The sequence below is a fragment of the Penicillium riverlandense genome, assembly GCF_028828495.1.
Source record: "Penicillium riverlandense strain IBT 135883 chromosome Unknown utg000007l_segment0_segment0, whole genome shotgun sequence".
Classification (NCBI taxonomy): domain Eukaryota; kingdom Fungi; phylum Ascomycota; class Eurotiomycetes; order Eurotiales; family Aspergillaceae; genus Penicillium; species Penicillium riverlandense.
Genome location: NW_026643198.1, coordinates 1,395,403 through 1,420,854, shown reverse-complemented (window position 1 = coordinate 1,420,854; position 25,452 = coordinate 1,395,403). Strand labels below are relative to the sequence as shown.

The following is a 25,452-nucleotide window of genomic DNA, read 5'->3' as shown; positions in this document are numbered from 1 at the left end:
TGGATGCTCGTCCATCTATCCACCATGAAGTCTTGACATGAGAGCTCCCGCTAAATATACACTCCACACCGCTACTACGTTTTCCAATGCTGGTTCTGTAAGAAAGAAATGAAGAACCCCAGAGGAAAGGAAGAGACCTCTTTCACACTTGGCCGATTCAAGGCAGTATTACCTTGTTGTTCTTTATCCCACCGCATCCACCCATCTCCATGAGACGAGGACGAGAGCGACAGGAAAAGAAGCAATTGAATAAGGGGAACCGGTCACTAGCAGCTTTCTGACCACATCCATGGAACTAGGTGTAAAAATGGGTATTCCTGAAGTTTTTCGGTTAATTGTAAGACCCCGATAGTCATTCTTCTAGTTGAGTGTGATCGTCCGTGTGTGTCCATCCAGACTATTGACATTGTCAGAGTCGAGGGAGCCCTTATGTTTAGCTAGCTCGGACAGGCAGAAACCTTACAAAGGCGTGTCTAGGTACCCGGTTGGCACACTTCAAGTTTGAAAATTGTAAGATTGGGCGATTTCATGTAGTGCTCTCTAGATCTCTAGAATTGAGCCTCGTTCGGGCCAATGTCTCCCGCAGTCAATGCCAATCTTCGCTTCGGTAAATGATTACAATCCGTTTCACGGGAAAATGTGTGTAGAATAAATGGTTGTAGCCTTGACAGTGCAGACTGGTCCATAATGTTGCTAAAATCTATAGCCTCGGGCTTGGTGGGAGCGCCACCTCGTGCTAATCCCGCTGTCACTCATGGCAATTAACTTTGTGATCATTACCATCTATTAAGTGTTAAATCATGTGTTAAACACTGTCCTGATTTATAACATTTTCGAGATTTAGTCGGTATGCACTCTACTACCGTATGTAATCATCACTAGCGATGTCATCGGGCCAGCCAACTCCACTTTTGGTCATGCGCGCTCACTTTTTTTCTTTTTCCTCTTCTCTTCAGTTGAAAGGGCAGACGACCTCATAACCCATGCCGTGATTATCATATGCATATGTCCTCTTTTATAGTTGTGTTCCCGTCGCTCAGAGTTTTCGCACAACCACCACCGTCCCCCCGCCACCAAAATGAGCGCAGATCATCAACCCAGGGACGCCCCTGGTCTCTCCAATGACAACTCCCGGATGTCAGTCCCGGCCCCCTATACCGACCAGGATCCAGATCACCCAGATTTACCCCTCCCTAGAGAACATCCAGACAACGACAACACCCATGACGAAGACGAGGCCAAGGCCGCAGCCTCACGACCTCGCTATGCCTGGCTGGCCCGAAGTCGGGTCTTCTGGCTCCGATACAAAGGCATGGTCCTTGTGCTCCTGGCCCAGATGTTTGGTGCCTCGATGAATGTCATGACGCAGGTGCTGGAGATCCATAGCTCCATGCATCCGTTTCAGGTACGTGTCTAGCATTTTCTTCAAGATGGTAATTTGCTCATGGTCTGCATGTGTAGGTCCTGTTTGCCCGCATGTCTATCACGGCGGTAGCAAGCTACGTGTATATGTTCTATATGCGCACGCCGCACCCGCTGGGCACCCGAGACGTGCTGGGCTGGCTGCTCCTGCGCGCCGTCTGCGGATTCATGGGCGTGTACGGCCTGTACTACTCTGTTCAGTACCTGCCCCTGGCCGAGGCAACGGTGATTACGTTCCTAGCGCCCATCATGACCTGCTACGCATGCTCGTGGAAGATCCCCGGGGAGACATTCTCGCGGCGGCAGCAGCTTGCAGCGGTGGTCTCGCTCGCGGGAGTGGTCTTGATCGCACGACCGTTCAGCAAGCGCTCGTCGTCAGGCGACGGCGAGAACCCGGACGAGGCGGACTCGTACCACCACATTCTGGCGACGGTGGTTGCCTCCGTAGGCGTCATTGGCGCGGCGGGTGCCTACACTTCGATCCGCCTGATCGGAAAACGGGCCCACCCGCTGGTATCGGTGACCTATTTCTCCACGGTGACGACGGTGATCTCGCTGGTCGCCATGATATTTGTCCCGGGGATCCCGTTTCGGTTCCCAAGCACCAAGACGGAGTGGGGACTGCTGGGCGGACTGGGGGTGTGTGGGTTTCTGCTGCAGTTTTTGTTGACGGCGGGACTGGCGTATGTGCCGCCGCCTTCGGTGGCTCCCAAGGCCGGGCAGGGGGCGCGGGCCACGTCAATGGTGTACACGCAGATGCTGTTCGCGCTGTTCTACGACAAGGTGGTCTGGGGCAGCACGCCCAAGCCGATCAGCGTCGTCGGATCTGCGTTGATTCTGTGCTGCGCGGTCTATGTGGCCGTAGCGCAGGAGCCGCGTGCAGAATCATCAGTCGATCGCGGCGATCCGCGGGAGGAGGGGTTGTTCAAGGACGACGCCACTGACGAGGAGTGCGCCGGCCCTTGAGCGGATAGTGAGCGGGCATTGAGTCTGGCCAATAGCAGCCCCTTATTATGCACAGTATGTACAGTAGTAGGTACAGTAGCGAGAGTCTAGCCTCGACTATCAAGCCTAGCCTAGCGGACCACTCTGCTCCTTTATCAAATGTCGTCATAGCGTTGCAGTCCGCGCCGACAATTCCCGATCCAGCTTCACCGGATGAGGATTTTCACATTCACTTCGCCCCATAAATAATGCCCACCCTCCCCCCCACATTAACCCCGGATTGATTATCTGTGACGGGGGATGGAACTGGGATTGACATCCACTCTCTTCTACTGCCATTGCTTCACTTTATCATTGTTTATTTGAGCTTATTCTGAGTCTTGTTCCTATACAATGCGCCACTTCGACGCCTGGGTCGTCCGCGACCCCTACTCTATCTACCACTACTATCCCACCGGCCGCCGCTGGCAAGATGCCGTGCGTGCTCTGATCCAAGAACGCCAGATCTGTGCCCCCGCCACCGAATCGCGCGACGCGGGCCCGATCGACCTAGCCGGCCCCATGGCCGCACAGGGATCAAGCAACCTACTACAGCGCCTGCCACCAGAGATCCGCCAGATGATCTGGGGTTACGTGTTCGGCGACGGCGCGGTGCATCTCGTGCAACTCAAGGGCAAGATCCGGCACGTGCGGTGCGAGCACGCCACGCCCTCCATCACACAGCATCGCCACTGCTGCCCGCGCACCCCGGCCCGCTGGCGTGAATACTCCGGCCGCGAGTCCGGCCATTCCGACGGCCTCCTCTACCCGCACACCCACGAGCAACTGCCCTCGTCGCTATCAGACAGCGGCGCCGCCCTCCTGCGCACCTGCCGAGCCATCTACGCCGAAGCCGCCGACCAGCTCTACGCCAACGCCGTCTTCGACGTCGACGACCTCCACACCTTCGTTGCCTTCGCCCGCGCCGTGGGGCCGCGCCGTCTCCGCTCCATCCGCCGCCTCACGGTACAATGGACGCCCGTCTGGAAACCGCTCGCGGGCCAGTGCCACGCCCGCTCGATCTACGCACACACGCACTCGGACGCGCTGTGGATGCAGTTCTGGGCGCGCGTCGCCTCCCTGCCCAACCTGCGCGAGCTGCGGCTCTCGCTGGATCTTGGCCGGTTTACGGGGACTATCTCGGGTGGCGGTGCGGTCGTGGTAGCTGGCCAGCGGCTGCCGCTTGCGCTTGCGGAGCCGTGGCTCGTCCCGCTGCTCAGCGTGCGAGGGCTGCAGCAGTTTGATCTGGCGGTTACGGCGCGCTGTGATCCTGCTGCGAAGGGGCTCATCGAGCCTGATCTGTGTCGCGATGCTGTGGATCTGAGGGATCAGTTGCGCGCCGTGCTTTGTTCGAAGCCTGGTCAGGCTGTTCCGCTTGTCAAGGGACTGGGTGTGCCGGAGATTTGCGCCATGGATGATTTGAGGACGCAGACGCCGAGAAGGGCGAGGCCGAGGTTGGCTATTACGGCTGCTTAAGACCTTTTTTTTTGTTATTGCTTTTGGTGTTTTGTTGTGATGATACCCACTCCTGCTGCTCATTTTCATTATAAGACAGATAGAAAGACAAGACAAGACAAGAGAGGATAGACTGATTAGAAATATACATTGCATCTTGATCCTCAACTGTGGTTTTCTAAGTTGACTTTCGAGTTGAACAAAAGTTATACTAGTAGTGCACAAACACAAGAAGATCCGGTCTATTGCATCGTTTTCTGCATGATACCAAGGTGGCATTGAACCCGAAAGTAACCCCCGAGAGCCAGCACAGTCTATATCCATAATACCCCAAATAAATATCCCAGCCAAGTAGAAAAGCCTTTCTACAAATCCTTTTGAGAGCCGGTGTCTCAGCGCGTGTCCAAAGTCGCGACTTTTGTGTCAACCAACCAACAATACAAAAACAGAAATGGAGAATGGAATCAAGGACGACAAAGATGAAATGAGAGAGAAGGAATGGGAGGAAGGAGATGGGAGTTCAATTTCAGACGGAGCATTAGGGAAAGGAGGATGGGATCAGAGCAGTAAAAGACGGAAACACCCGGGCGCCAGACATAGGAAAGAGAGAACCCGTCCTAGCAATGTTGACAGAAGTAAAACAAGGTTCAGAATGCAAGTGACGGAAAGAAAAAAAATGATATGCTGGGTCAGATTGTGTTATCTACTGCGACGCAGAGACTCCGGTGCCACCAGTGCGGCCGCGGTCTTCTTCGTCGAAGCCGTTGGCGTGCTCAGAGTCTCCGTCGTCTTCGTCGATCGGCGAGTGAGGGTGACTCGGGGTTTCCTGAAGCGACTGGCGGCTGCGCATCATCTGCTAGGTCGTTAGATATGATGACAATGTTTTTTAAGAATAAAGAAAACATACCCATGCTCGCACGCCCCCAATCAAGCCCAGGCTGTACCCCGTCGCGAAGTCCTCGTTCCGCGGCGAGCCCATCGGGCTATCTGCACGGTTGAGGGTTTCCACGCGCGACAGATGGGACTTGCTGCCGCCCGTGGGACTGGTGAGGGGACCGCGGCCATTGCCGCCATTGCCGCCATTGCCAAAATCCATGCTGGTGCGTGTACTGGGCGCGGGGCTGCCGGGCCGGCTGTTCTGCCAGATCTGGCGCAATTCGCGACCCAGTTCCTGGCCGGTCATGGTCCAGTTGGTGCGGATGTTGTCGCGGATCTCTGTCACATGGCGCTTGATCTCGAGCTCGTTCTTCTTCAGCCACGAGACGTTCAGTTCTTGGCGGGATGCACCGCGCTTGAATTGGCGGGAGATGTACTGGTCGTAGTCTCGGACGATTCTGATGTATGTTAGACAAGTTGGGAGGGAAGTAGAGACGCAGAAACATACCGAGTGATGATGCCGGTGGTGCTGACTCCCTCCGTTCTCTGGGTCACCAGGAACTTGCCCTGGGCCTTGATAGGCTCGTAGATATCATCACCCTCAGCTGCCTGGTAGGGCAGGTCATCGTGGGCGACGTAGTCGATCTTGTGCTCCGACAGAAACTCCGGCGTCACAACCCACGGGCAGTTGGGAATCACCTCATCCACCCATTTGCAATGACGGAGGGTCTCGGCACGCTCTGCACCGCTGAGCACCGTCAAACCCTTGCGCATGTGTGTCTCCTCGTCACCCGTGACTCCGACAATGAGGAAAACATCGGGGAAAGCTTTCTTCGCCTGCTCCAATTGTCTCATATGACTAAAAACCATCCAGTTAGTATCGCCGGCAACCACGAAGTTCGCATCCGATATAAAAAAAAGACTTACCCCAGATGAAACAGATCAAACACTCCATCCGCATACACCCGCACCGGCCGACCCGTCGGCGGCGGGTTGGTATGGTATCCCACAGGGTCCTGCAGCCCGGCGCGCAGGGGCGGTGCGATAGCCTCCTGCTCAGTCGGCATCTTGATGTGCAACCCGGGCCGAGCCCTCGGCTGGTTCTCAATATCGCTGCTGGCCACGGTGGTCTCTGACGGCTCGCCGGGGTCCTCCTTGTGGATCTGGGCGTCGCCGTTGGGCATCACAGTCGAAGAGGACTGGAGGCTCGCGTCGCCGGAGCTCTTGCGGGCACGTTTCGATGGCGGCACCGCATCCCCCGGCGTCGAGGGCTGCTGTTTCTTGTGTTTGGTCCCCATTGTCGGAGGGGGGACATTGGCAGTGCCGGTGGAATCCTCGCCGCCTTCTTCACCGGACGCGTCGCGCGAGGAGGGTTGCAGCTCGGTCGCCGATGGATGAGGCTTTAGTTGGGCGGGCGTGTGTTGCGAGCTGCCGCGCTTCCGCTTGGCAGAGGGAGACGGGGGTGACGGCATGGCTGGACTGTGGGCGTACCGAGGGGAGGGCGGTAACTTTCAAGAACAGATAGATAGATTGTCCCGAGTCACAAAATGGGTGGATTCCTCCGGGGTGGGAGGAAAGGAAGGATGGCAAGAAAAGGAGAGAGAGGGTTGGAAAATAATAGTCTTCCCAAAATGACGAGTGTCAGGATCCAACAAGTGGGTATTCCCGTGTTAGATTGCGGGTAATTTTCACTCCGGGGGCCCAATACTCGGTAGTGCTCGTCACATTACTAGGGGCAAGATTGTGGGTGAGTCTGTTTTCCTCTCTGCAAATTGCACTTCGTGTGCATAACTAATTCAACACGTGCTCTACACTCCCATTCTTCCCAACTCCACTGCTGAAAATCCACTTCTACCATCCCCCACGGTGCGGACGTATTGTACCGGGTGTGTCGTGGAAGGAGAATGGATCGTTCGTCAATAGCGGGCATTTTCTGCGGTATCTCGTGTGTGGTGTGACGGCATAAAAGAAGAAAGAAAAGAAAACACATGATGCCCTCTCTGCCCCGGGTGCAGAGCTCTGCAAAACCCCCATGGATGGACATTCCTCCCTCCACCGCACCCTCGTCCTCTCCCCCTTCTCACACTCGGACAGTAATCCCACACCCTCTCGAAGCAAAGGAAAAGGAAAAGAAAAAGGGCATAGTTCGTAGAATCAGGGTAGCGGGGGTCGTTCACGGGGGAAACAAAAATGAAAACACCAAACAGATAGAAACAAAAAATCAGCTACGTAGACTTCTTGTCGGCGTCAGCGGTGGAGGCCGGGGATTCAGATATTTGAGCAGCGGATGCTCCATCCTGCTTCCCTTGAGGACCGGGAGTCTCCTCGCGCTCGTTCCGGGTGGCATCGGGCGTCTCATGGTGCACTTGATTCGCCAAGTCCTGGTCTTCCTCGGTCTGGTCAAACAACTCCTCCTCGCCCTGATCCGGAACGACTTCGGTGCCGTCCCCCAGCAAGATGATCCGGCCGGAGCGGACACTGAAACCACGCGGACGCTCCATCTCCAGATCATACTCCTCCGGGTTGTCTTCGAATTGGTTGCGGATGCCCGGACCGCGGAATTCGGCTGCTCAAGTGTGGACGGTCAGCACGAAGTGTGACTTTCGGCCTCGGCTTCCTCGTGAGACTTGCCGTACTCGGGAGGAGCGCAAGGCCCGTCCCCGTTCGCAACCCGCTCCGCGACTTGCTTGTACCACTCCTCCTTGCTCTTGCCATTCAGCAGGCCGATGACGGTCATGGTCATGTTGTCACAACCAACACCACCAGTCTCGCTGTTGGACGCCAGGCAGTTATCCATCATGTTCTCACAGATTCGGTAGAGATCCTGCTTGGCCGCGATGCCTCTTCGGACGAATTCGACCACCGCTTGAGAAGACTGGCAATCCCAGATGCCTAGTGATATTTTAGTTTTAGTAGTTCCGGGAGAATGTAGACAAATCACATACCGTCGCAAGCAATCACCAGGAATTCATCGTCGTCAGTCAGGTCGTGGACAGTCACGTCGGGGAATGCAGTCACAATCTGCTGCTCGGGAGACAGCTCAGGACTCTTCTTGAATTCGAAGTCACCAAGTGCACGAGACAGGGCCAGGTTGCCATTGACACGACCGAAGTCAACAAATCCACCCGCCGCACTGATACGAGCTTTCTCGCCTAGAGTAATCCTTCAGCAAAGTTCTTGTGTTTTTCAAGAAACAACACACCTTCATTCTGAGGCTTGTGGTCAAAAGACAGGGGCTTTGCACGGCCCTTGACTCCCAGTACTGACCGCGAATCACCCGCATTTGCCTATTATATGTCAGCCAGCCCGACCACGAGCCGTTCCAACAGGGCAACAACATACCACCCAGATCTTGTGTTTGGAGATGATGCCGACTGAGGCTGTGCAACCGGACACCTCCTCTTCATACTTGGGGTCTGTATCGCGAAGCTGGGTCAGGATTGTTTTCTTTCCCTCTGCTCCACCTAGCATCAACGCACCTTCTAAGATCGCCCGGTCGGTAGCAAGGAAACCATCTTTCAATGCCTGTTCAATATCGCCCTTGGCGAACGCGTCCTGTTTGGCGACGATCTTGTGGACATTTTCCCCAGCGAATAACGCGACTTTGTCTCCACCGTGGCCGTCATACACTCCAAAGAAGGCGAGACGATTGTCCGGATCCGTCGGTTTGCCGTCACTGTTGTCTGAATACTTTGCGTGCATGTCCAGAATGGCGGCATGGGCATCCTCCATGCTGATGCGCCAGCCCTGCATGGCCGAGACACCGTATACGCAGCACTCATCTTCGCCCTCGGCCGATGTCTAGCAGAAAACCACAACTGTCAGCGTCATTCAGAATATCTCAGTAGCAAATGTGATGAGAAAAGCCACCCCTTGTGCTAACTGGAGATCGCCTTCGAGCACCCCTTTCGCCCCTCCGAGCAGCACAGCAGATGCATGCGGGGCAGCCGGTAACACCCCAGCAAAAACAAATTCAGTGCCGCCGAATCCCACTGGGGACTCTCCACCATGGCAAGCTTCAACGCTGAGCAGGGATTTAGGGGAGTGGTGTGGTGGACAGCGAGCGCCAGCAGACAGCCGACGTCAGGATGGCAGTGTGGGGGAAAGCAGGGAATTTTGCCCACTGACCTTTTCAACCACGGGCTCCGACAGAGTCTGACCCATTGTGACAAGCGAGACGGAGGGATGATTCTAAGGGAATTAGAGTAAAGCACCGAATGAATGCGGTGGAGGAAGCGGGAGAGGTGAGAAGGAGAAGAGTTGAGAGGGTCAGGTGAGGTGAGGGCACTTCAGCGCGTAGTCGGTTGGTTCCCGCGATCAAGGCCGGAATCGGGAGTGGGGACACAATGACCAGAGCAGGGTCGGTGGGGAGGGCGGTAAAGAACCGTGAGGTGAGTGAGGATGAAGACACGAAGGAGGTAAGCAGGACGAGGAAGGAGGCAGAGTAAGGAAGAAGCAGAGGGAGGCACAGGAACAACAATGTGGGATGTGCTATCGCTATCAGTGCAGCAGGCAGAGATTTCTGTAATGGAATTACGGGAGTCTGACCAGTGAAGGGTCACGTGCCCCGTTACTACAGAGGACCGATGGGACGACGAGTGAAGATGCAGGACGAGTAGTGCAGGAGGCATATAGTATTAGAATAGCTGATTCGTTCCAGCACCACAGAGAAGAACCAGTGAGGCCCCCTATCTACCTCGCCCCGGTCTCGCGCTGACGACCCTCCAGGCACTCTGCAAGGGAAAAAAAGTCTTCCGGCCGAATACAACTAGTGTCATATGAAGAGAGTAAATCCGTCAAGAAAGGAAAATGGATGGATATCATGTTCGCAATGCCCCCCAACGCCAAACAATTAGAAACGAATCAAAATACGTGGGGTATTAGGTATTACACAAATGCCAGCTCGCCGCTGCTGGCAACCGGCAGGCCCTGGCTGCTGAAATTCTTTAGGGTAGGTGGCGGTTCCAGTGACATGCCCCGGTCCTCTTTCTTGCTCTTCTGAGGGCTTGCCTTGCGGGAGAGGTGCTCCTCGAGATCGGAGACCATCGAAGAGCTCTGGGGCATGGCGGACGCTCCTCCCCCCGAGGGCTGCGGGGGCTGTTCGTGGCTCCCAGATGCCAAGCGGCGGGCGCTGCTCAGACTATTATCACTCCAGAATCGAGGGAGTGGAGAAATGACGCCGCGGTAGTCGTGTGCCAGGCTGAGCTGGCTGCGACTCATTTCGGCGCCCTCGGCAAGCGGGTGTAGATTGGGTGGAGGCTGGAGGCTCTGGTACTGAGAGAAGCGGCTGTCTTCCCCACCATATTCAGAGGCCGATATGGCCATCGAGACAGGTCGCTCTTGGATAGATTGTCGGTATTCATCGGAGAAGGTCGACACAGAGACGGTGTCTGCCCGATTGCGCTGGCTGCGTGCTCGCTCGAGGGCGCGCAGCCCGGAGGAGACGCGGCGGTCAACTTGGCCAGAGAACAAAGGGTTGGTCGAGTTCCGGTTCTTGGCGCGGCTGTGCACAAAGGCCTCCAGTGAGTCTGCCTCGGAGGTGGGCGAGTCGTCGGGCTCCACGGTACGCAACGTCAACCGCTTCGTGGGGTCTGGGATGCTGGATGCCATGCTGTGTCTTGTCCGGGCATTTGGGGGTCGAGGAAACAGCGGTGCAATGTTGTTCAGGCTGTTCTCGTCATTGGGGAAGGAGGCTTTGGCGTTTTGCCAGGATATCTGCACCACGCCGTGTCCTGGAGGTCCAAATCCACCGGCACCATGGCCGGCCCCGCTTAGTCGCACCGGCAATCCAGAGGCAACAGATGAGATTCCACTAGACCGCTTGGAATATCGCTTCGAACGCGTTGATTGAACAGATTCGCGCTTCATAGCCCGTGGTTGAATCGGTTTCAAGGGTTCGCGTCGACTGGAGCGGCGACGGCGCACGGGAGAAGGGTTGTTGAAAGAAAGACGCTGGGTTTGCTTCTTAGGAGACTTGGAGGGAGAATTGCTGGCCCTGTTCTTCTCTTCCCCCGCGGTCGAGTCTCTCAGCGGATGGAAGGTACCTCTGGCAGGAGAACGAGGTGGCGGACTTGGTTGTGGTTGCGGAATCGGGGTCTGCTCTTTCCCAAATGATTCCATGTTCCACGCGGGCCCAAGCTCGAGTTTGGGCAGATCGGAAGCAGGGATGGTTGAGCTCAACCAGCCATAAGAAGTGTCGTCCCCGGAAGGGTCTTCACGGAAAGCTGTATTTTCATGAGCGAGCGGTGCATCCGGACGTACGGGCCGCGGTGGAGGAGATCCTTTCGGTTTCGGGAGTTCTTCTTCCACCGTAGACGACTCTCTGCGGCGACGCAGGCAAAAAAAGAGAACCATAAGACTCAACACTGCAACGATGGGGATCACAACGGAGATTGCGATAATCCCGGCTTTTCTGTGAGAGGGACTGGCGGATGTGGAAAATGGAGTGGAAGGGTCTTCAGGATCATGACTGTCCGATGCTTTGACAATATCAAGCTCAAAGTTCCGCGTGTTCTTGGTGGATCCTTGATGCGCAGTCAGGGGAATGGTCCAGTTATGAGGCTGCACGTCCGCAGGAACGTGCCCGTGGAGCGTCTTGTTGCCGGAGTCGTAGGTAAGCCACGAAGAGAGTTGCTGGGGCAGACCGACATCAAGCTGCACGGAGTTGTCGGTGATGATCGATTGGTTGAACACAAACGTAAAGTCCTCGCCAATCGTGGCTTCGCAGCCTTGAATCGTGTCAAGGAACAGCTCGAGGAATTCAAGCCGAAGCATGAGCTTCGCCTGGTCCTGGTAGGTATCCGTTACTGTGATGGTGATATTCTGGTTCACAGCACCATCTGACGGTGTGCCACTGAGCGAGATCGCGACCTCGTCCAAGGTTAACCAGTCGGGCAAGTCGGCATCCACGGACGTCACATCTTGGCTCGATGTTGGGGATCCATCAAGCGAAAGAAGATCTCGATAACTGGGACTGTTGAATTTCTGGCCCCTAGTGAGATTGAAGGCCTGGGTGGTCTCGTTGAACGCCAAAATATGAGGGCCGATCACGATTTCAAAGGTCATATTCACTGCGCTGTAACCAGCTACATCCGATGCAACAAGCTGGAACGTAAAGGCTTCTGAGCTTGAACCCGGAAAAGACGGGCTATTCCCAGAGAATTTCAGTGCTGTAGCGTCGAACTCGATCCAAGATGGCAGTGGGGTATTATTCGGTGAAGTTCCGTAATAGATTGTGGAAGGGTGCGTGTTCTGGAATGTGTCCTTGTCGAAAGAAATGGTAAAATCATGCCCAGGTTGTATGAACAGAGTCGACGGATAGGAAACAGGGCCCATGGCCTGCAACTGCGTGATAAGTGGCTTCCCCAAAGTTGGCCCTTGATCTGTCGTGACGATCAGGGTGACATCCATGCTATCTGAGTCCGATCCGTCTGATCCCACGAGCTGGAACTTCTTGGAACCAGTGTCATCAGAAGACGGAGTGCCTGAAAGTGTCCGGCTACTGCTGTCCACTTCAAGCCATGATGGTGCATTTTTTAACGAATATTTCGTGTCTGCGTCGGTGTTGGCAAACGTGCTTGGCGCGAAAACAAATTGAAAGTGCTGGTCAACTCGCGCGACTGGAGGCAGTTGTGCATTGATCGGGTAGTTGGCAGATAGAGCAGCTGCATCAACGGCAGACAGCAGCGCCAAAGCAATGATGAGAGAGAAAAGCCCCATCTCTGGCTGAGAGGACCGGATGACGTCCGGAACACCGTGTAGGGTTGTGTGAAAGACACAGCGTGATGAGGCGCAGACGAATTACCAAAATGCACGCCGGACAACTTCAATCAGAGGGTGAGAGAGACAAGAAATGACGGAAGGAGACAGAAGGTAAAGATTAAGCTCTGTAGACTTCTCGAAGGATACTCCTCCCTGGCACTCGGCGTGCCCAGGGGGGCCGGTGACAAGGAGATATTCAAGGTGTGCCCTTTGGAAAAAGCCATACCTGGATATGTGCGACGTCAAAGTATGTAGCAGAGTGACAGCCGAGAATGGGCCCCGCCCCGGTAGGGCTCGTGGATCGAAGGCTTAGCAAGGGATACTCCTGTGGCAGCCAAGGAGCACAGACATGCCCAACCACCACCATGATCTCTAACCCCCTCCAAAACTTGAGTAGGCAAGGAACACTGCATAAGAGGACAAGGGCCGGAAAAGTGGCCTTGATCTTAACTGGCACGTTCCTCGTCGAGGTCAAGGACCATTCGGATGCCAGTGCGCCCAGGGGCGTAGTAGTCAGGGATCACCTCGCACTCCTCGAATCCACAGCGGATATACAATGCCCGGGCGGGCTCCCTGGCCTGGTCCACCCAGAGCTGGATGCTCTGGCAGCCCTCCTTCCGCAGTCGCTGTTGAATGAAGGATATGAGCTGCAATCCGACACCTTGTCGGCGATAGGTCGGCACAACGCACACCTTGTGCAGGAGAGCTACCCCCTTCTGCCGCACATAGACGGCATAGGCAATGATGTCCGAGCTTCCGTCCGTGGCGTAGAGCACTCGCGTGTTGGGCTTCTTTCTCCACAAGTCTTCGCCGAAGCCGAATGCCTCATTGGTCGGGAATGTCTTCTTCTCGACGCGTGCGATCCGGGCCAGAATATCCAGGGCTTCGTTCCTCTTCAAGGAATGAATGTCCGAGATGAACAGGTTGGGCATTCCGGGCAGTACCTGGGTGGTGTAGGGTTGAGAAGAACAGAAAAAAAGAAACCCATCAACCAGTGACAACGCCTTCCGCTCCCCCACATCAACTCAACTTCAACAACAACATCAATCAACATCAACCACCATCAGGTCATGCCCTCCCAAGCTGATGACAAGCGCCAAGCCGCGCGCGAGGTCATCGACATTCTTCACGAGATCTCCACGCTCCTCGTAAGTGGCATGCCATGCGGCGGGACATGCAAGCGCGGCGCTGACCCTGTCATTCACGCGCAGAATACCAACCTCGACCGCACGGAGCTGTCGCTCTGCGTGTCTCTGATCGAGAATGGCGTCAATCCCGACGCCTTGGCGGTCAGTAGCTTGCCATCCTCGTTGTATCACTTCTAACTGGTCCCTCTAGACGGTGATCAAGGATCTGCGCAAGGAAGCTTCCAAGCGGGGTATCTTGAATGCACCCGCCGTGACGGAGTAATTGGGAGGTTTTTCTCTTGCGCGAGGTAATGAGTTGGAAGTCCTGGTGTGTTTTTGGTTCCTGGTTTCAGGCGTTGTGAGGTCAAGATGGCCGCTAGATACCCTTTGCTTTTCTTTGGAATACAAAATACAGTGTTGTCTACGGATTGAAGATAGTAGACTTGGAATCGGATAGATGCTGGCTACTTCTACTCGCTATCATAATCTCAACAAGACAGGCAACAGACAGGGGGGCATCTCAGGCTAACAAAGGTGAAGTAGGGATAGAGGAGCAATTTGGGGGTACAAGGTGGCTGATCACGATCACTTCGAAGACTCGTCCGGCTTGCTGTCCTTGGAAGAACCCATGTTGCCCGACATGGCCTCCTCCGTGGCTTTCTTGATCTGTTCGCTCTCCGGGACTGTGGTCTGCTCCTTGGTTTTCGTGTCCTTCTCATCATCACTGTCGCCCAAACTGAATGGATCATTTTCGGCGACGGGGGACGGGTCCACTTGAGACAGAGGCTGCCATTTGCTCGCCTTGTTGCCCGTTGAAGACTGCCGCGCGGCCGAAGTATCAATCTCAGTGGGCGGACCCTCCTGGAAAGACACTTTGCGTCGGTCTGGCGATGGGGAAGGCGCTTTGTGGAAACCGGAGTTGGCCCCAGGACGGGGTGGGCGCGTGGGAGGAGCTGGGATTGTGTTAGCGGGACATGGAGAAACAGTCAACCAGTGCTTACCCTCTGAGTCTCTCAGCTCAAGCGCTGAAAAATCATCGCCTAGCACCTGAGGATCTGCATCATAATGTTCGCGATCTCCGCTGCGACGGCCCATGTCGCCACTGCGCCGTGGGCGACCATATGTCTGGGGCGGCGCAGAGTAGCCGTCGTCCTCCTCGTCCACATCCTCCCCGTCAATTCTCTTCTTTAAATTCGCAACCCACGAGTTGACCTTGGTCTGTGTCTCCAAGAAGCCTTTCTTGATATTCTCCCGGATCACGGGCAGATCATCTACCGTCAACATCTATCAGCTCTGCGTGGTCTAGAAAAGGGTGCGCATTGCGCCCTACCATCAAAAAAGCTGTAGTCTCTCTCTTCATCCTCCTCGCTACCTCTGGGGCGCTGATACCGCGGGTCACTCTCCCACCCTGGACGGGGCCCCCGGCGGGAGGAGTTGTAGTGCTCGGCGAGTTGGCGTGCATACCGTTCATCGGCTTCCACTTGTCTCCAGTCGGTGGTGGTGGGGGGCTGATCTGGACGGGGCGGCTTCGGGGGAGGGACCATATCTTCTTGGGCCGTGGGATCGGTCATACCTACGGTGAGACGGTTAGCGCCATTGCTGCTGCATTTAACCAAGTCGCCACAAACCCAGAAGAGCGTTGAAGGCTCGTTCGACATGCCAATTGCTTGCCACCAGCACTGCCTTGACTACAGCACCATCGAGAGACGGGAAAGCTTCCTTGAGGGTGAGCTCCGACTGCTCGCGCGGGCTCAAGGGCCGAGGGGGCTTTGGTGGGGGGGCCGGGGCAGTTTCGGGGTCAGACTGCGGGACAGATCCTGTCGCTGTAGATATTATTCCACTTTCCTGGGGCTCTTCATCATCGAAGTTGAGCGGGCGAGCAGTCGTCGGCGACTCGGCGCGAGGGCTGTTGGTGCTGAGCGCGGCGATGGCCTTGTTGGGCGTTGAAGGCTGGCCAGAAGTAAGCCACCATGGCTACAGGCGGGGATGGGGGAAATCTAGAACGTACAGTCTTTTCTTCCTCTGACATCTTGTAGCTGAATCCAAGATAAAGAACAGGCGAGTGAGAGCGATGGAAGAAAGAGAGAACTAAACAGGCAGCAGGAACAATTAATCACGAGGGAAGGAAGCTCCAATCAGTGACGTGGGGTGGCACGTGATGAGCCACTTGCCTGTTCGGGATAGGAAGGAGCAACTTTCTTTCTTTCTCTCTTTCGTATGGACACACACAGCATGATCTCACAATGGCCTCGGAGCTGGATCTGTCCTCCTCCTTTATCCCGGCACTGTACAAGCCTGCTGTATTGCTGCCAATTGCACGCCACAAACAAAGCTTGCAGTATCTGGTCGAGACCTACCCAGTCACCATAGTCGTGGGACAGACGGGCAGTGGGAAAACCACCCAGCTGCCCCAGTACCTCGACCAGGCCGGATGGTGTCAATATGGGAAAGCTATTGCAGTAACACAGGTAAGTCGGATCTACGAAGATAAGATGCAGCAAGCTAATACCAACAAACTCAGCCTCGCCGGGTAGCTGCCACGACTGTCGCAAAGCGAGTGGCAGAGGAGATGCGTTGCAAGGTTGGCGAAGAGGTGGGATACTCCATCCGCTTTGAAGACTTGACCTCTGCGGCAACCCGCATCAAATTTTTGACGGATGGAATGTTGCTGCGAGAAGCTCTGGTGGATCCTCTCCTTTCGCGCTATTCTGTGATCATGGTGGACGAGGCGCATGAGAGATCTCTGAGCACCGATGTTCTCCTGGGCATCCTGAAGAAAATCCTAAAGAAGCGGCCCGAGCTTCGGATTATTGTCAGTAGCGCGACATTGCAGGCCGAAGACTTTCTGCGCTTCTTTGCCGACGATGAGTACAGGCCCGATGCAGAGCCAGCTGATATGGGTGGAAGTGTTGGCAGGATCATTAGCCTAGAGGGCAGAATGTATCCGGTTGACATGCTATTCCTTGAGTCTCCTGCGGAAAATTACGTCGAACGAGCCATCAACACAGTCTTCGACATACATTCTCAAGAGGCAGAAGGGGACATCTTAATTTTCTTGACGGGCCGAGAAGAGATCGATACTGCGATTCAGGCGATATCGGAGCGTGCGGCCACTCTCCACCCAAAGGCGCCTTCATTACTTCCCTTGCCTCTCTACGCCGGCCTTTCGACGGATCAGCAGATGTATGTCTTTGAACCAGCACCGGATAATACCCGGAAGGTCATCGTTTCAACCAACATCGCGGAGGCCTCGGTCACCATTGACGGAATTGTATACGTGATTGATTGTGGCTTCGCGAAACTGAGGGCGTACGATCCTAGTACTGGCATCGAAACGTTGACTGCTGTGCCCATCTCGAAAGCTTCCGCCACTCAGCGATCTGGCCGGGCGGGAAGAACCAAGCCGGGCAAATGCTTTCGTCTCTATACTCAGCAGGCATACGAACAGCTGCCCGAAGCCACGGTCCCGGAGATCCAACGGTCAAACCTGGCCCCTGTCATCATGCAGTTGAAGGCCTTGGGCATCGACAACATTGTCCGATTTGACTTTTTGACTTCTCCTCCCGCGGAGCTTGTCATCCGTGCTTTTGAGCTTCTTTTCTCCCTCGGCGCGGTGGACGATTACGCCAAACTCACCAAGCCGCTCGGCATCCGGATGGCGGAACTCGCAGTGGATCCCATGATGGGCAAAGTTTTGCTGGCTGCACCATCCTTTGGCTGCTTGACTGAAATTCTTTCGATAGCTGCCATGGTCAGTCTCCAAGGGACTGTGTGGGTACAGCATGAGGGCGACAAGCGGTCCGCCGAAAGCAATCGTCGGAAATTCGCAGTCGAAGAAGGCGATCATTTGACCTATCTCAACGTCTATCAAGCATTCGTTACCAAGGGGAAAAAGGACTCCAAGTGGTGCCGTGACAACCTTCTTAACTACCAATCGCTGCAGCGTGCTGTGAGCATCCGTGGGCAGTTGAAACGGTACCTGGAGCGGTTTGGTATTCAGGTCGATGAAACACTGTCCACACACCGGGCCGTTGATCCAAGCAAGCAACCTGAGCAGATCCAGCGGTGTCTAACAACGGGCTATTTTGCCCATGCCGCCAAGATGCAACCGGATGGAACCTTTAAGACCGTCAGCGGAGGACTCACTCTTCATGCTCACCCTACCTCGTTGATGTTTGTAAGTGCTTCTCCCTCCCATCGGTCCTGCTTTGGCTGACTGTTGTTATTAGAACCGCAAGGCAGACTGGGTCATCTTCCACGAAATCATGCAGACTGGCGATAAGACATATATTCGGGACGTCACGAAGATCGAGAAGAGTTACCTGCTGGAATATGCACCCGAGTATTACAGAGTGACTTGATCCGTGGGAGACTCTAACAACCTTGAATATCCAACGAACTTTCCAACGGCCCTGACATGAAGACAAGGGGCTCCGTCTGTGACTCTTACAATGGCGAGTCGGAGGCGAGATCGCTCTGAATCGGCACTCTACCTTCAAGTCGGCAAGACGTCAGTCCAGTGCGAGGTAGCACTCAACTCCTGCACTCACAAGCAGGAGATTGAGGTGGCTTAGATGATGCTTTTGTTAAAATGGCAACCGTGAAAATTACCCTTTAGAGCTGGAATTCTGCGTTTGGCACCTTTCGGTCTCGCGGTATATTTATGCACATTTTGGACGACAAAAAACACCATGAAACCCCCTGAAGATCTACGGAAATACACAAAGTCACTGGTCGTTGTCCAAGGACACTGATGCTTCCTGCACTGGACTTGGGGGCTGGATTCTGTTAGCTAGCATTGTATCTTCGTCTCCAGCTGGTTTGGGTGGCCGGACCCAAGATGAGCTGTTTATCCACGAAACATAGCACCCTTTACCGCATCATTCGCCGTAGCGGTGTAATCACGAACAATGACCATGACCCATATAAAATGTTCTAGAAGATAGCTACCATGTAGTTTTCGGATGTAGTCAACAACCGACGTCACGGGAAGCGGGCGATCATCTGCGGGATCATCGACCTTCCACTTCTTCGACTCACCAACCATACGTATTATTATGTCTGGCCACCACCACCATGACCACGGCCATGGCGGCCACTGCCATGACGAAGATGGCCATGATCATTCCAACGACATCACTCCTGCCGTCCAGTCTCTTCTCTACTCCCAGATCGACTTTGATTCCATTAACACACTCAACGGTACGGCCGACAGCATCTGATCCTTTCTCCGTATATTGACTGGAAAAAAAGAGGCCACCCCCAAGGCTGGCGCCGCCATTGTTAAGAAAACTTGGGCCGAGAGATTGAACGACGAGCCCGAACTCGAGAGCGACGCAGACGAGCAGCTACTCATGTACATCCCGTACGTTTTTCCAGATGCCCGTCATTCGCGACATGTACATATCTAACCACCGAATGCCAGGTTCACCGGCCAAGTCAAAGTACACTCTCTCCTTTTCTACACCGCGCCCACACCCTCCGCGCCGAAAACCCTCAAGCTCTTCAAGAACCGCGACGACCTAGACTTTTCAACCGCCTCGGAGCTCACCCCGACCCAAACCATTGAAATGCCACAGCCGGTTCCCGGGGCGGACGTCTTCGAGCTGCCTCTCAATCGCGCGCACTGGAACACGACCACGTCCATCACGATCTTTATCGAGGATAATTGGAGTGACGGGGAAGAGGACGTCACGAAGGTGGGCTACATTGGGTTCAAAGGCCAGTTTATGGCGTTGAATCGCGAACCCGTTAGCTTTTTATACGAAGCTGCTGCTAATCCTAATGACCATGTGGCCATTCCTGGTGTCAGTGGCGTTGGGAGCAGGATTCTCTGAGAGAAGCAGTGCATTGTAACCACCAGGGTCCTCAGATGGAGAGGACACACCAAGATGATCAGACGAGAGCGAAAGATAACTTCAATTGTATTACGTGAAACCTAGTGCATGAATGAATCAATGAATAGATGAACAACAACAATCATTTCCACAAGCCACCAACGCCGAACAATGCTCTGCTATGTATAAAAGTGTGGGTGTAATGTCCAAAATCGAATCATGCTGCCAAAGGCGCAGCAGCGGCGCGGGCCTTGGCTCTGGCTTTGGCCCTTTCGCTTGCAGTCGGCTCCTCCTCGTACACCTGTCCAGGAGGCAATTCGCCTGTCGGAGCCTCGGGCATCTTCACGGGCGGCGCAACCTGGCTCTGGAGTGCCTCCAATTCATCCTCGACCTCGTCTTCGTCTTGGTTCGACAAATGGCCTGCTAGCATCTGGCTCACCTCCTGAGAGAGAAAAAACATTTAGTCAGTCAGGCTGCTCGGTAAATGAACCCAGTGTAGTATCTTTCTTACCTCTTGATACGCGCGTGCCTCTTCCGTCTCACCCATCAGTCGCTCCACACTCTCGATCCCACCTATCTCTTTGTGAATCGCCCGCAAGACCTGATTACCCTGCTGCAAGCCGTACAGCACATCCTTCTGCACGAGCGCAAACTCGACATCGCCGGCCAGCTGCTCCAGCTGCGCGAGCTGGCTGTCTGTTTTGGCGAGCAGCGACTCCTGGTATTTCTTGCGCCGCAGGGCTAGCAGGGCCCGGCGTCGGTCATTGCGCGCCAGGCATTCCTTGGCGATTTCGGTTTCGCGCTGGGTCAGGGAGGTGATGCGTCGCTGATATTGGTGGACCTTATCGCGCTTGTTCTTGATTTCGAGGATTGCTCTGTTGGATGATGATCAATAGAGGGTTCAAGTTGTGATTCTGCGCCAGAAGTCATTCACCGGTCCTGGTCCGAGATCTTGTGCGAACTGCTGGTGTTCCCCATGGCGCATGTTGTTGTTGTGAAGAGGAAAGAGAGGAAGGAGCAAGCGAATGACGTGGGGTGGTAAATGCAATACGCGGTATTGTTACCACTCGGTAACTATCTCCGCCTTCAACTTTTTTTTCCTCTGCCTTATCAACACCGCTAAACAGACCACTAGAGATGCCGGCCAGGAACCGAGGGAGGCCAAGCCTGAGCCAGGGCTTGGACCGCGAGGTAAGACCATTTCCTGACATCTGTGGCACTTACAACTAACACCCCACCGACAGGTCTACCAGGTGGTGCGCAAGATCATCGACGACCAGCCCGAGACCGGCCGCGTCCGTCTCTCGGTACCAGCGATCTACGATTCAATCAAACGGTCCAATTCCAGCCTGAACCGCAAACCCAAGAAGCTACTAGAGGACAGTGTCGAGCGGGTGCTGGAGGTTCTCAAGAGCGATGGTCTCGAGGACGATGAGGAAGACTCGATGGAAGGCGATTTCGAAGGGCTCGAGGACCCTCCCGCGACAACAGAGACCAACGGCCTGAACCGAAGCATCGTCGGCATGTGGTCGACAACCTCGAAAACGGACCCGTCACAGAAAACCACAGACGTCAATGGCAATGCCCCGACCCCGAAACCGTCCTCTTCTTCCAAGCGGAGACAGCATGGAGGCGAATCGGCATCTAAACGGCGGAAAGCCGACGCCGCCATTGATCGGTCACCGCCCACCCACGTCAGTCTTGCGGACCTGGGCGGACTGGACGATGTGGTTCAGGAATTGGGGGATATGGTTATCTTGCCCATGACCCGGCCGCAGGTGTACCTGTCATCCAATGTGCAGCCCCCGCGCGGCGTGTTGTTGCATGGCCCGCCAGGATGCGGAAAGACCATGATCGCGAATGCATTTGCGGCTGAACTGGGTGTGCCGTTCATCTCGATTTCCGCGCCGTCAATTGTGTCCGGGATGTCGGGTGAATCTGAGAAGGCTCTGCGCGAATACTTCGACGAGGCCAAGCGAATTGCACCGTGCCTTATCTTTATTGACGAAATTGACGCGATTACGCCCAAGCGGGAGAGCGCGCAAAGAGAGATGGAGAAGAGAATTGTGGCCCAACTCCTGACCTGCATGGATGAGCTCGCCCTGGACAAAACGGACGGGAAGCCTGTGATTGTTCTCGCTGCCACTAACCGCCCAGACAGTCTCGATGCAGCGCTGCGTCGCGGTGGCCGCTTCGACAAGGAGATCAACATGACCGTGCCGTCGGAGCCGGTTCGAGAGCAAATCCTGCGAGCACTTACACGCAAGCTGCGCATGGCGGATGACCTGGACTTCAAGACTCTCGCTAAGCGAACACCGGGATTCGTCGGTGCCGATCTGAACGACCTGGTGTCAACTGCAGGCTCGGCGGCCATTAAGAGGTATCTGGAGATCCTCAAATCCAACAGCGGTGAGGAGATGGAGATTGAAGGCGCAGATGAACTCAGCCTGAAAGTTCGGGAGCTGCGTCGTCTCATCACGCACGCCAAGGAAACCCCCATCGGTGAGGAGACAGAGACTGTCCTGGTTTCCAACGCCGACTTCTTCACTGCGCTTCCCAAGATCCAGCCATCCTCTAAGCGTGAAGGCTTTGCCACCATCCCGGATACCACCTGGGCCGACATCGGTGCCCTGGGCGGCGTTCGCGAGGAGCTGTCCACCGCCATTGTCGAACCCATCATGAATCCCGATATCTATGCCAGCGTCGGTATCACTGCTCCGACCGGCGTGCTCCTCTGGGGTCCGCCAGGTTGCGGTAAAACACTACTAGCCAAGGCCGTCGCCAACGAGTCCCGCGCCAACTTCATCAGCGTCAAGGGACCAGAGCTGCTGAACAAGTTCGTCGGAGAATCCGAGCGTGCCGTGCGGCAGGTCTTTGTGCGCGCCCGCTCTTCAGTCCCCTGTGTTATCTTCTTCGACGAGCTGGACGCTCTCGTCCCGCGCCGAGACGACACCCTCTCCGAAGCGTCTGCCCGCGTCGTCAACACGCTCCTCACAGAGCTCGATGGCCTAGGAAGCAGCCGTCAAGGTATCTATGTGATCGCCGCCACCAATCGGCCTGATATCATCGACCCGGCCATGCTCCGGCCCGGCCGTCTTGAGACTCTATTATTCGTGAACCTCCCCAGCCCGCTCGAGCGCGCCGATATCCTTCAGACCCTTGTGCGCAACCTGCCCATCGACTTCAATGATGACCTCAGGAATATTGCGGAAGAGTGCGAGGGCTTCAGTGGTGCAGACCTGGGTAGTCTGCTTCGACGTGCTGGGTACTCGGCTATCAAACGTCGGGACACGATCAAGTTGGAGGACTTCAAGGCTGCCAAGGCCTTTGTCCGGCCGAGCGTGACGGATATGAAGAAGTATGAGAGGCTACGAAGGGATTGGAGTGGCGGCGTCGTTTGAAATGTCGACGTTGGTATATTTTTAAGCTGATACTACCCACGTTTCTAATGACCGTACATAAATAGATGATACCTTGGGATTGGATTTTCAGGTTTGGTAGAAGCTAGAGGCAGCAATAGCGAAATGTTAAATTCAACTTTTATTTTTGACACGACTATACAAAGAATCATATTATGCACAGGGACAAAGAAATCACGATACAAACGCCGTGAAAGATATCATGCAACACAAAACCAACTCCCTACATCCACAACCGACAAGTACCGTCCGCTCCGGCACTGACACACCAGGCCTCGCGCGGGTGCCAGTCGATATCCAGGACACCCAACTCGCCAGTGATCTTGTGGCCCTTGAGAACCTTGAGCGGCACAATACTGGCATTGCTGAGCATGTCGCCCGTGACACTACCGTGGAAGATCTGCAGCGAGCCATCGTCACTCGCATCAGCAAACAAGGGGTACCGACCACCGGGATGGAACTTGACCGCGCGGATAGCCTTGCGGTGATAACGCAGGGTCTTGTAGGGGCGCGGCGAGAGGTCGAGATCGTGCCAGAGGAGACGGCGGTCGTAGGAGCCGACGATGATGTTGTCGCCGCCCGAGGCACTGGCAGAGGTCGGGTGGATATCGAACGAAGAAATCCAGCGCGCGCCGGGCTGCAGGATCTTGACCAGCAGCTGGCGGGAAAGATCGTACGCACGGATGGAGCGCTGGTTGGCCACAAAGAGAATGGGCTTTGACGGGTGGAAGTGCGCGGTTTGCGGGGCGCCGCCACCCTTCAGGCGCCGGCGGAAGGGGAATTGTGTGATGTGCTTGGAGAGGGTGTGGATGGCGACTGCGACAGAAGCGGGGGTTGACGAGCCCGGGCAGATGGTGACGAAGTAGTCGCCGCGTCGGTGCCAAGAGAGAGACTTGACGACGTATCGGAGAGGGATCACCACGCAGATTCCGGCGTCCGCGAGGGCGGCCGATGGGCGTATCCATTGCGGTGGCGTGCTCTTCTTGTTTGCTTCTGCGGCGCTGGGGGCAGGGTTCGATGCGGCGTAGCCCCAGCCTGCGTCAAGGATCTCCAGACTGGCCTTTTCGATCTCTGGTTCGGCAATCGGGGGAACTGCGAGGTAGATATCGTCGCCCACGGCTGCGGCAAGAATGACCGCGTCTTTACCAGGGCGCCAACGAACCACATTGACCGCATCCTCATCGCTCAGGGTTACACTCCAGAGCTGACGGCCGGTGAGAAGTTCCCACACGCGCACAGTGCCGTCGTCACCACCGGTAGCAAGCCAAATGCCCAATGGATCCACAGCGAGAGAGCGCACACGGCCCTTGTGGCCCCGGAATACCGTCGCACAGGTCGTGGGGAAGGGCTTCAGCTCTTCAGGGCTGGGAAGTTTGGGCAGAAGACTCTCAGGGTCGATGTTCAGCTTGCTGCGGCGAACTCTCGGCGCAAGATAAAGATCCAGACAGCGCTCAAACTTCTCCTTGATAAAGTTCTCGTATCCAGGAACCCTCCGCAGCGACCCATAGTCGTTGGGCAAGAAGTCCTTCTCACGGTCCTCGGGGTCAGTTTGCTCCCACTCCTTGCGCTCCTTCTTATCGGGCAGATACTCGGCAGGCGGGTGGTAGCTCTCCTCGTAGCCAGGCGGAGGGAGTTTAGGAGCCGGGACGTGCATGATGTGATCCGGGCGTTCGGCTTCATCGGCCCACAGGTCGTAATTGATCACATCTTCATCCGTCTCTTCCCTCTCCTCTGGCGGCCTGTAAGGCAGGATACGGCCCTCCCGGATGGCCTTGACGATCTTCATCACGCGCTTGGCCTCGTGCTTGGACGGCACAAATCGACGCTTCGGCTCCGGAGCTGCGCTGAGAGGCATGATCTCTTGTTGGCTGGTGAACCATTCTACGGTGGGCTCATACGGATCGTAGCCTTCACCAGGGATCTCGTTCATTTGGACCTTCTTCAACAGCTCCAATTCGTCCTGGCTCAGCTGCAGCGGCTTGCCAGTTGCGGGATCAGTAAGACCGGTCCAGCCCTTGGGGATTTCGATGCTGTCCAGCAATGCGTCCAAAGCCTCGCCCTTGGCGGGCCGCATAATCTTCTTGCCGTTGATATCATAACCAATGTGAGGATACATGTCGTAGAAAGACAGCGGGATGTCGCCAATGGTGTTGGCATTCTCCTCGGCCTCAGAGTAGTCCGAGTTGTCGTCCGGATTGATTTCGTCGTAGAGAAACCGGTCGTTACCATTGGCATCCTTGACCACGCGAACATTAGGCTGGTCCCGGTCGTCCTGCGAGACCTTGGTAGGCTTCGTGTCGGCCTGTTCACCGTCCGAGGGGATCTCGTCGCTGTCCAATGCATCTTCATCCTCCTCGTCGTCGCTGAAATCGTAGATCAGCTCGATTTCAGACTCGCTGTCATCCTGCTCGCTACCCGACAAGTCGTTGGCATTGTCGGAGAGGGCACCGTCCAGGTTGTCGTGGTTCAGCTCATCACCCGAGAACACACCAGCTTCCTCCTCCACATCTCTCGTGACGGCCTTGCGCTTCTTGGAGGCCTTGGCAGCGTTCATGGTGCCGATTGAGCTGA

The 25,452-nt window shown here is 55.4% G+C and overlaps 13 protein-coding genes across 13 annotated transcripts; 6 read left to right on the top strand and 7 right to left on the bottom strand.

Moving 5' to 3' along the window:
- Positions 1 to 1,078: 1,078 nt before the first annotated feature.
- Positions 1,079 to 2,388, top strand: N7474_008146 (DMT family transporter; the record flags this gene model as incomplete). The annotated part of the gene is made up of 2 exons (XM_057199556.1): positions 1,079 to 1,405; positions 1,462 to 2,388. 2 exons carry the CDS (start codon positions 1,079 to 1,081, stop codon positions 2,386 to 2,388), a joined length of 1,254 nt encoding a protein of 417 aa, XP_057050257.1.
- Positions 2,389 to 2,760: 372 nt separating this feature from the next.
- On the top strand, positions 2,761 to 3,882 carry N7474_008145 (uncharacterized protein; the record flags this gene model as incomplete). Its single annotated transcript, XM_057199555.1, has 1 exon — positions 2,761 to 3,882. One exon carries the CDS (start codon positions 2,761 to 2,763, stop codon positions 3,880 to 3,882), a length of 1,122 nt encoding a protein of 373 aa, XP_057050256.1.
- Positions 3,883 to 4,564: 682 nt separating this feature from the next.
- N7474_008144 (choline-phosphate cytidylyltransferase) lies at positions 4,565 to 6,209 on the bottom strand (the record flags this gene model as incomplete). The annotated part of the gene is made up of 4 exons (XM_057199554.1): positions 4,565 to 4,714; positions 4,769 to 5,195; positions 5,246 to 5,596; positions 5,665 to 6,209. 4 exons carry the CDS (start codon positions 6,207 to 6,209, stop codon positions 4,565 to 4,567), a joined length of 1,473 nt encoding a protein of 490 aa, XP_057050255.1.
- Positions 6,210 to 6,962: 753 nt separating this feature from the next.
- N7474_008143 (PP2C family serine/threonine-protein phosphatase) lies at positions 6,963 to 8,901 on the bottom strand (the record flags this gene model as incomplete). Its single annotated transcript, XM_057199553.1, has 6 exons — positions 6,963 to 7,264; positions 7,339 to 7,629; positions 7,683 to 7,889; positions 7,940 to 8,024; positions 8,080 to 8,538; positions 8,866 to 8,901. The coding sequence occupies 6 exons, from the start codon at positions 8,899 to 8,901 to the stop codon at positions 6,963 to 6,965; spliced, it is 1,380 nt and encodes a 459-aa protein (XP_057050254.1).
- Positions 8,902 to 9,624: 723 nt separating this feature from the next.
- On the bottom strand, positions 9,625 to 12,456 carry N7474_008142 (putative transmembrane glycoprotein; the record flags this gene model as incomplete). Its single annotated transcript, XM_057199552.1, has 1 exon — positions 9,625 to 12,456. One exon carries the CDS (start codon positions 12,454 to 12,456, stop codon positions 9,625 to 9,627), a length of 2,832 nt encoding a protein of 943 aa, XP_057050253.1.
- Positions 12,457 to 12,944: 488 nt separating this feature from the next.
- Positions 12,945 to 13,430, bottom strand: N7474_008141 (GNAT family N-acetyltransferase; the record flags this gene model as incomplete). Its single annotated transcript, XM_057199551.1, has 1 exon — positions 12,945 to 13,430. One exon carries the CDS (start codon positions 13,428 to 13,430, stop codon positions 12,945 to 12,947), a length of 486 nt encoding a protein of 161 aa, XP_057050252.1.
- A 138-nt stretch (positions 13,431 to 13,568) lies between these two features.
- On the top strand, positions 13,569 to 13,908 carry N7474_008140 (mitotic-spindle organizing protein 1; the record flags this gene model as incomplete). Its single annotated transcript, XM_057199550.1, has 2 exons — positions 13,569 to 13,787; positions 13,837 to 13,908. The coding sequence occupies 2 exons, from the start codon at positions 13,569 to 13,571 to the stop codon at positions 13,906 to 13,908; spliced, it is 291 nt and encodes a 96-aa protein (XP_057050251.1).
- A 302-nt stretch (positions 13,909 to 14,210) lies between these two features.
- On the bottom strand, positions 14,211 to 15,654 carry N7474_008139 (uncharacterized protein; the record flags this gene model as incomplete). The annotated part of the gene is made up of 5 exons (XM_057199549.1): positions 14,211 to 14,578; positions 14,627 to 14,896; positions 14,956 to 15,198; positions 15,254 to 15,575; positions 15,634 to 15,654. The coding sequence occupies 5 exons, from the start codon at positions 15,652 to 15,654 to the stop codon at positions 14,211 to 14,213; spliced, it is 1,224 nt and encodes a 407-aa protein (XP_057050250.1).
- A 214-nt stretch (positions 15,655 to 15,868) lies between these two features.
- On the top strand, positions 15,869 to 17,986 carry N7474_008138 (putative ATP dependent RNA helicase; the record flags this gene model as incomplete). The annotated part of the gene is made up of 3 exons (XM_057199548.1): positions 15,869 to 16,093; positions 16,147 to 17,802; positions 17,855 to 17,986. The coding sequence occupies 3 exons, from the start codon at positions 15,869 to 15,871 to the stop codon at positions 17,984 to 17,986; spliced, it is 2,013 nt and encodes a 670-aa protein (XP_057050249.1).
- A 696-nt stretch (positions 17,987 to 18,682) lies between these two features.
- Positions 18,683 to 19,462, top strand: N7474_008137 (PITH domain-containing protein; the record flags this gene model as incomplete). Its single annotated transcript, XM_057199547.1, has 3 exons — positions 18,683 to 18,827; positions 18,879 to 18,990; positions 19,051 to 19,462. The coding sequence occupies 3 exons, from the start codon at positions 18,683 to 18,685 to the stop codon at positions 19,460 to 19,462; spliced, it is 669 nt and encodes a 222-aa protein (XP_057050248.1).
- A 217-nt stretch (positions 19,463 to 19,679) lies between these two features.
- On the bottom strand, positions 19,680 to 20,440 carry N7474_008136 (ESCRT-III subunit protein VPS20; the record flags this gene model as incomplete). The annotated part of the gene is made up of 3 exons (XM_057199546.1): positions 19,680 to 19,904; positions 19,974 to 20,337; positions 20,397 to 20,440. 3 exons carry the CDS (start codon positions 20,438 to 20,440, stop codon positions 19,680 to 19,682), a joined length of 633 nt encoding a protein of 210 aa, XP_057050247.1.
- A 159-nt stretch (positions 20,441 to 20,599) lies between these two features.
- On the top strand, positions 20,600 to 22,863 carry N7474_008135 (putative AAA family ATPase/60S ribosome export protein Rix7; the record flags this gene model as incomplete). The annotated part of the gene is made up of 2 exons (XM_057199545.1): positions 20,600 to 20,653; positions 20,707 to 22,863. 2 exons carry the CDS (start codon positions 20,600 to 20,602, stop codon positions 22,861 to 22,863), a joined length of 2,211 nt encoding a protein of 736 aa, XP_057050246.1.
- Positions 22,864 to 23,104: 241 nt separating this feature from the next.
- On the bottom strand, positions 23,105 to 25,435 carry erb1 (ribosome biogenesis protein ERB1; the record flags this gene model as incomplete). Its single annotated transcript, XM_057199544.1, has 1 exon — positions 23,105 to 25,435. One exon carries the CDS (start codon positions 25,433 to 25,435, stop codon positions 23,105 to 23,107), a length of 2,331 nt encoding a protein of 776 aa, XP_057050245.1.
- Positions 25,436 to 25,452: the final 17 nt, after the last annotated feature.